Here is a 9,314-nt window from a genome sequence, read left to right on the forward strand (position 1 = left end):
GATACTTGAAATCTCCCTGTTCATACATCACAGACAGTATTTTGACAACCGTATTAAATTTGGAGTTCATGTTCATCTGATTACCCATCCTGGGCTGATTCTCATGCATCTCTTCATTCTTTTTGAGAGTACAATTTTACATGTCAGTGCCTCAAAACATAGAAGTGCAAGTGAGTGTCACAATTCTACATCTAGCCAGAGTAATTGGACTTTGGGTGAGATGTCCTGAAGAGGAATCACTACAGACTCTACAGGGTTACTGTGCAGGAGGTCCAGTCATTGAATCTCCCTGTGCAGGCATGCTTGGAAAAAGTGAGCACACACAAAGCTTGTTTCCATGGATAAAAACTGAGGAGGTTTGCTGGAATTCGCTGAATATTCGCCCTGATGAAAGCAAGCATGTCTTCCAAAACTAATCTATCTTAGACTCTCCACCAAAGAATCACCCACTTTCATGAGGAAAAAATCTGTTTCTTGATCCTCAGCTCCTGTAAATCAGCTTAGGTCTGTTTAACACAAGAGTCAGGCATTTATATCAGATCTGGACCTTATCCATGATGCTTATCTAGGTTTGCTTTTTTTTTTTTTTTCCCCTCACAAAGCAGCAAACAGTGAAAGGTAACAGAGACTGTTGCTTTAATTTATCTGAGCTTTTTTTGGTTTTGATACATCTCAAAAGCAAGGAGTCGAAATGTCAACAATTTTACAAGGTTTCCACTTTGGACTATGTGAAGAGGAAAAATGCACCCTGCACAGGTGATAATTATTTTGGCTGGCTTCTAATATTAACAGTAGTCCACAAGGCTAATCGTAGGGACGAGGACAATGAGTAAGAGCCTGTCATAGCTTTTCTTGGTCTGGTGTTCAGTCAATGCCCTAGCAACAGAGGAGGAAATGTAGCTCATGGGCTGAACAGCCTCTCAGGTATTTCTTTATAGCTGGATGACAAAGAGATTTGGGGTTTTGCATTCAGAAGCAACCAGACAACTTCCCCCCCCCCCTTAATGGGCAGTTTATTGACTGGATGAGATTCAGGAGGAATAGAACGTTCTAAGAAATGGATTAGGGGAAAGAAAGCAGCAGCTCAGAATGAACAAGCCTAAAAATTAACCGTAACATTTAAAAAAAAACCCCAGGAAACACAATGTACTTTAATGCAATGATTTCACCCAAAGGTCAGCTGCAGGTCAATCCTTCCTCCATGACCATTTCTCTTCTAGTAACAGAGAGACAGGATTAGGTTCACAACAGAAATACAGGGATGCATTTGTTTAAGGATAAAATGTGTGTGGAGCTGTTTAGCATTCTCATAGAGCCACTGAGGTACAGTTCGGATAACTGGACTACAAGGGTGCCTGCAAAGTAAGTTGGACTGCCAAGCTCAAAGGGTTGTGTTCAGCTATAAAACATCCAGATGGCGGCCAGTTACAAGTTGTATTCCACAAGAGTTGGTACTGGGGCTGATACTGTTTAGCATCCTCATTAATGAGCTGGAGATGAGATACAATGCATCCTCAGCAATGTCACACATGACACCAAATTGGGGTCTGTGGCCAATACCCTGGATATATGGCTGCTATTTAGAGGGGCCTTGACAGGCTGGAGAAGCAGGCTAAGAGAAAGCTCATAAAGTTCAATGAAAAGTCCTCCACAGGACTATTCCTGAATGGACAGTACATGAATGGTCAGTACAGGCTGGAGGAAAAGTGGATAGAAAGGAGCTTTTCAGGAAAGGTCCTAGGGGGCTTGGTGGACAGCAAGATGAACATGAGCCAGCAGTGCAACCTTGTGGCAATGAAAGCAAACCCCATCCTGGGCTAATATAGCCTCTTGGATCAGAGGAAGTGATTACCACCCTTTACTCAGCACTTGTAAGACCACATCTGAACTACTGTTTTGGATTCCTCAGTCTAATAAAGACACTGACATGCTGGAGTAAGTCCAGCAGAGAGCAACCAAAATGGTTAGAGGCTTGGAGAAAATGTATGAGGAGAAGCTGAGAGAACTGGGCTTGTTTAGCCTGGAGAAGAGAATGCTAAGGGGATCCCTTATTGCTGTCTACAACTACTTGATGGAGCCAAATTCTTCTAAGAGATGCACAGAGACAGAATGAGAGTTAACAGACACAAATTGCAGCAAACAGAATTCTAATTACAAATGAGGAATTTTTTACTTTTATTTTTCACTTTTCTCACCAAGACAGTAGGCAAACACAGGAACAGGCTGCCTTGAGAAGTATCCTTGTAGATATCAAAAACTCAATTGGAAAAGGCTCTGAGCAACCTGAGTTGGCTTTAAGTGGGAAGAGGACTAGAAGACCTCCTTTCTGATCTAAATTGCCTATAATTCTATGACGCTATTTGGCAAAACTTCTCTTTTCACCATCTCTGCTAAGGCCTCCAGATCAACAGTGCAGGAACTATCTGTATATACAGGGTACTGCGGTGCTCCCGTCCTCCCCTGAACTCAGTTCAATACAGACAGGTGGAGGAGGGAAGGTTCAGGAGCTACAGCAGGAACAGTTAAAGTTAAGATGTAGCTCAACATAAGAGTCAGAAGAAAGACAACAGGGAAAGGAAAGAATTGAGCTGCTGCTTTTGAGATCTCAGTGTTCACTCAATTTTGCAGATTCCTTCTCATAACATCTCCAACTCAAGGAGTATAAAGTATCTTGATATTTTTTTTAAAGGGGAAAGGTTTGTCCTGAACCTAAACTGCCCTGTCACTAAAATGATTAAAGCATACTGATTTCTGTAGCCAGTGGCACCTAAGAGTGCCATCTATGACTAAATTCAACTGTGTTTTGTTGGCACTCTCTTAGAGGCAACAGCTTTAACACAAGGGTGTAGAAAGACATCTTAGTTACTCTGCTACTTTCTGTGACAGGCACCAGGCTACCCATTAGAGTCCAAAGATGGAGTCCAACTGTGATGCCTCTTTCTTTGCTTTGGGACTATGGCTAAACCCTCTGTTTCTGTACCTACAAAAAGGAACTCTCAACACGATCACTTTTATGAGCACAATGAGAAACTGGAAAGTGAACTTGCACTTCAGAAGAAAATGTACTGGGTTTACTATTACTATGCATTTGTCTGGGGTTCTCTGGCCATATAATAGAAGTTTTTGTTCTCAGTTTAGGCACCTGGATGCCTCTACTAAGCTTTTATGTGCAAGTCTTTCATCTAAATTTAACCTGCTAATGATGGTCCCTCTACAATAAAGAGAGGGCATTTCAGAGTGCTGGACAACATAATGACTCATCAAGCTACGTATGTTCACATAAAGAACTGTCTCGATCAAGCAAAAAATATGACACTTCAGAATGATTTTTTTAAATTAGTAGATTGGAATAGTGTACATATATGTCCTATACATGCACATTACATGGAGATCGACAATATGAGCTTGGGTCAGACCAGTAAAAAAACCCAAAGTAGGACAATTTAATCAAGTAAACAGATATAATTTTTATTTACTCCAATAAAATAGAAACTAGAATCTCGTACAGACTGTCTGTTTTTTTTTATCATAGAGTTCTTAGGAGATGAAAGTTTTCAGTGTTTCAAAGAAAGTCAGGTTTTATTTTAAAAAGAGAGAGTTATTGCAAGGTCTGATAAATTCAATTGCCAAGGAGCAGAGGATGTATCTCAGAGAATGCAATGAACAGTAGACTAATGCAGTTGCAGCAATGCCATTATTATGTGGCTAGGCCTCTCAAACTAGAGGCACCATTTTCAAAATCAAATACATATTGACCCGCATTTCAGAAATGTCAAGCATGCTGTAAACGAGTTCCCAGTACATCACACACTTTAGAAACTGCATGAGAGGGACTGAAAAGGCATTCTTTGAGGGTAGTCAGCTTTAAGATAGCTTAGTTTTAAGTGCAAGCTACAGATTATAGCCAACAACCATAGGGATGTGGTCATCAAAAGCAGAATTATCATTTTAGCTTCCCACCATTGACACAAACAGACTGACATTTTCTGTTGAGCCTAAAAGCAACAATGGCACTTCCTAAAATACCACCTGTACAATGTGCATAATACCTGTACTTCAAATGAATCTTTATATTATAAGGCACATGTGGGTCAGTATGATTTGCACTGATGTCAATATTTGCTGAATGAGTTCATGGTATCTTAAAGAAAGAATAATCTATTCCAAAAAACTGGTACAGTGTAAATGTGAGTAGGTGAAGAAAGTGCTACTTTTTGCCTTGACATTGGTGTTTGACTTCCATTTTTTCTGTTGTTTTTTTTTTTTTTTTCTATCACTAAAATGTATTTTCCCTCTGTTTGCAGATGCTCTTGTACTTACAACCAAACCTAACAATACCAATTCCTATACCTAACTTGACTACTGTTTTATGTAATGAGAGGCAGGAATATTGCAATGTATTTTACAGAGGGCACGGCTGAACTGAGTCACGCCTCAGTGGTGGGTCTTTAAAGATTCTATAAACTGTGAGTTCTCTGACTTCTTCATTGATTGAGACAATTCAGAAAAATCTCCTCTCTCAAGCAACCACTACACTCCTTTCTTTACACCATGGAGAAAAGTGCTAGTTTAGTCAGAATCTATGGAATATAATTTGCAAATTAGTGCTATATTCAGATGGCTGTCATGGAATTCTGACTCTTCTGGGGTGGGAAAAGGGCATTTTGGTAACAGATCTATCCAGAATTAGCCAACGATAACTATTTGAAGCACTAATTGTGAGGATTTCTGAAAAAAAAAAAGAAATGACTGATTAAACTAAAAGTGCTCCGTACTTCTGAACATCAGATCCATTATCACAATATTGTGAGCAGAAGCCTGCGGAGCTTGGATGAAAGCGGCTATCATGTTTCCTGAGTAGGACCACAGGCAGTTCCATGACCACCCCACTCCCTCATTTTGCATTTGCTTTCTGCACTGAAGCTGTACGCTTTCATCACGAAGAAGCACGAGATGTGATCCAGTCTAATTTTGTATAGTCTGCCCTACGCTTGTCTTTATTATTCACCATCGTTAAATATTATACAAAAATGACACAACATATGCTTCCCACTTCCAATTAATCTTCTATACGTCCCTTTTTTCAGGGAAACAATAAAGAAAAGAGGTTCATTCTACATGGGAGGAATAATGCACAGTGCACACGTAGCCTGGTAATTGTTAGGCGCTAGCCATTCCCTTCTGTTCTCAATCCACAAATCTGGTAATGTGACATCTCTCAGTGTGGGAGTATGAATCTTCAGCTCAAGCTGTTGAGACACCTCCCTACAGTATCTAGTAATTGCACTGAGACAGTGTATTTTAGATGTTCCTCAGAAGTCTGAAATCCCCTGGGCCAAAGTTTGTGTGCCCCCCAGCACACAAATTACAGGCACAGATCCATCCTAAAGCTCCATTTGAAAGGTGTGGAGTCCATTTTCAGCTGATGTAAGTTGGTCCTGCTGCACTAAAGCCAGAGAAGCCAGGGGTGATTCACACTAGCTAAGGAAGTAGCCTGAAATCATGATAACAGTCACCAGAAACTGTTTTTAAAAGCTATTCTCCACCATGATGGAAAGTATGAGGCAGACAAAGTACTAAAAGCTTTTATGTTTAGAATTTCTTTGACAAGATATTTTTCTGAGGACTAAGATGACTGTTACTCCAGAAATGAACATCAAACCATACAGTGCAATTCTGGAGCTGTCAGTTTAACATCTATAAAGAGAAAAATCATAATGCGGCTCAGGCAATACTTTCAAAAGCACGGTTTAGTCAGCGAAAGACAATACAGATTATACAGAGAGAAAAGTATGCTTTAACTAATGTATGAGGAGTCTGTAAGAGTTAATCTCAGTGTAGACAAGCAAAATGGAGTGGATAATATACAAAAAAAGAGTATTTGATTAAGCAGCTTACTGAGTTTCAGCCAATGAGGTACAGAAAAAAACTGGGTACCTTTGTGGTGCAGAAGGAACTGTGTTTAAAATGGCTTGAGGAAGGGAACGTTATCTCAAATAAAGAATGGTTCTAACTAAGAACATTTTAAACACCAATTAAATTGTCACTGAACCGACTTTTGAGTTTGGTCTGGTTTTCCTAAGATGATATTATTTGCCTGTGCAAATGAGGAAGAAGGATGAAAAACAACCAAATAAAATCTTTCCTTGAAAATCTGTATTGGCTGTCAGGAGATTTGGCCTGAGCACACAGAAATAGGAGACTGCACGTGCTTACTGGGTTTAAAGAGCTAGTAGAGAAGGAACAAATACACCTTTGGCTTTAATGTATCTGCCTTCTGGGATTCCCTCAACTTGTATGTTGTCCAGGGTGGCTCAGACACAGAAAGATACGAGTGAAAGGGAAATTAGGTGCTTCAGAAATTGGGAGGAAGCAGTGGAAGAATTCTGACTTTGAGGGGTGCTTCTGCATAATATCTGCCAGGCTTGGGTCTGTCTGAAGAGGCGCACATAAACTCTTTTCTCAGGATTGTATCCTAGGACTGCAGCAAACACTCTCCCAAGAGCAAGAGCAAAGTCTGTCTGAGAGCATCTCCCTGATCCAGCTTTATTTAGCTCATAAAGTTTCAGGATTTGGGGGGCCCTTTTACTTTTCCTAAGTACAACTCTAAGCACCTGAATTTCTGAGTCCTCCCTTTTCTGGCCCACTGTCTTTCATGACTGTTTTGCTTAGAGCTATTACCTCTCTTTCCTGTCCTCCCCCCAGCTTCAGTTTTACAAATCCTCCTTGGCCACAGTGTTGCATTCAGTGTCAATTATTTTCATTTACTGAACACATCAAACAAGCTCCAGTTTCACTTGGTATTTCATCTTCCTTTAGAGATTTATGCCTCCAATCTCTGCTAGATTACTGAGGCAAACAATGAATTAAATTAAGAAAATTATAGTAAATGATGCTGATTCTGTCAATAACATCGTTTGCTACTTCTCAGAGGTTGCACTGTTTCACTCAGTGACCTCTTGTTCCAGGTACTCAAAAAAACATCAATCCACTTCTTATGATCACTTGTCAATCTGCCATTCATTATCTACCTTCTGTCTCTCTTTCTACAAAAAAGAAAGTTTTTATAACCACAGGTGAGTTGTCTGAAGAAAGAAACTGTGAGCAGACTAAAATCATGGGCAGGATTCTGCATGGCCTGGCAGGTATGTATTAAGACATACCGAGAATTAACATATACAATGTATGTGAAGGACTGGAAACACTCAATTATTTTTGCTTTCAGTGGAAGAATTTTGTGATATACTGATATTTGGTATCCCTATAAAACATTTGGCACAGTAAGTTACTATAAATTAAAGCTTTACAGCATTTTTATTTATATAATTGCATTTTAGATACTACCCACCATACATTCCTGGGTTATTCTAATGTTATGTGGTTGTGACACATTTCTCTCTGCCAGCATTAAAATGGAAGAAAGGCAAAAGCAAAAATGCTGCAGAAAGAAAGTAACTATGAAAGGTGGTCATCTCTCAGTAGAACAAAAGGTACTGCTTTGTGGGGTAACACTGAACAGAATTGACATCAACAAGTTTAGTTGTGTATAATATAAGCTTTCAGGTTTCAGGAAAAATACATGAAACTTAGCTCTGCCTTTGGGGGAGGTGAGGTGGGAAGACAGGCAGCCTAAGCCTTTATATATACATTCTGCTCTGGCAAGTGTAGAACCAGAAAACAAACCTCTTTTGCCAAAATCCTGTATCCATATCTATCTGTGTTCTGTTAGGCTATTCTTACGAACATTTTCACTGAACAGAAATGCTTTGCAGAGGCTGAAATACAAATTCACAAAAACTGGCATGATTTCCCCAGATATACAAAGGAATATCGATATAGAGATGACCCAACCACAGCTTGTGCAATCCTTTTTCTAGTCACTCCGTTTAATTCAATCCAACATATTTCTGAGAAGCAAATCCACTATTATGGCGAATAATTTTCTGATAGCGCAGAGATATTTAAATGTACTCATCTTTTCTAAATGGAGGCTTCACCATCTGCTCTGCTCTTTTATTACAAATAGAGAGGGAACCTAACTCACTGCATCAGCATGTAAAGCCTAGGTTCAAAATGATTTAGATGTACCTGTGTGTTCTTTATGCACCTGGTATGTTTTCTCACACACCAAACACAAATCAGTGGGAAGACCTGTCTCTTGTAACCTAATAAATTCTCTGATCTAATGCCTTTATTTCTTTCTCACAGCAGCAGAAATTGATGGCCAGTAGTTTGCATTTTATTAGGACAATTATGACCCTGTTGCTGTCCTGCAGGAGTTATACCTTTATTGGGCTGACATTTTGTGATACCGTTTACCTCTTTACAGAAAATGAGCCTTGATTCCTATTCTTTCCCTCTTGCTGGGCCTACATACGCTTCATCGTGGACAGAAATCTTGTAGGAAATGTGCTGAGGATGTGTCAGACTGCTGAAAAGCTCTGTCCTTTCCCAAAGGATGCCACACAATCTCCTTGAGACCATTTAGAGAAGGAACATATTCTCAGAGTAGCACAGGACCAGAAACTCCAAAATGCATCACACTACATCATTTTTACCACTTTAAATGACAAGTTTTGCAGTAGGTTAGGAAGGGAGCTACAAGTTACCATATCTCGTACTCTCTATACCAGGAGACTGATTGCATGCTCAGTACAAACATTAATTCAAAGAAACCCCTTAGGGCCTACCTGTGTTGTAGCCCCTCCCAAGTGCTGGCCAGGGCCGATGATTCTTCCAAAGGTTGCCCAAATACCAGTCACTCTGGTTCTCCACCAAGCCAAGAACCTGCTGCCCTGGAAATGAGCAAATTGCAAAGAGATCATGAGACAAAAGACGGTCAATCAACGAAAAACGCAAATGAAACCTGGAGAGGGACAGCCAGTGAAAAGAGAAGACAGAATTTCAGGTGCTGCCTTCCTTTCACGCATTCGGAAGGTGCCTGTGTATGTAACAGAGAGCAAGCCTGGCACAGCACACTCAGCACGGCTCATTTCTTTCCTTCTCCCCTGGCTAGTCTGAGTAATTAAACACTGTGGGAACCTTTGTCATGCTGACAAAAATATATCACCCAGACAATCTGAATGCTGCTTGATTTTGGAATACAATGATGAAGAATCCTCCTAGTGAGAAGTAAGTGTTGGTAAAATCATCATCTAATATGAAGATCTGTTTATACTCTGGTGGAGATAATATAATTGAAGAACAAGGCTCAATATAACAAATTATTCTCTTCCCATGCTCCCCCCCACTAATTTCAGGGACTTTTTTCTCAGTCACAAAGGAAATCCCTTTTGCTCAGGAAAATATCGGAT

At 40.0% G+C, this 9,314-nt stretch overlaps 1 protein-coding gene across 1 annotated transcript in view; it reads right to left on the reverse strand.

The window, feature by feature from the left end:
• LARGE (like-glycosyltransferase) overlaps positions 1 to 9,314 on the reverse strand; it is a 201,806-nt gene that overhangs the window by 52,963 nt on the left and 139,529 nt on the right. The window contains exon 6 of the mRNA XM_009881984.1: positions 8,691 to 8,795. Coding sequence (XP_009880286.1) covers positions 8,691 to 8,795 — 105 coding nt within the window. The remainder of the gene's footprint in view (positions 1 to 8,690; positions 8,796 to 9,314) is intronic.

This window comes from Charadrius vociferus, unplaced genomic scaffold (assembly GCF_000708025.1).
Source record: "Charadrius vociferus isolate BGI_N301 unplaced genomic scaffold, ASM70802v2 scaffold883, whole genome shotgun sequence".
NCBI classification, from domain to species: Eukaryota; Metazoa; Chordata; class Aves; order Charadriiformes; family Charadriidae; genus Charadrius; species Charadrius vociferus.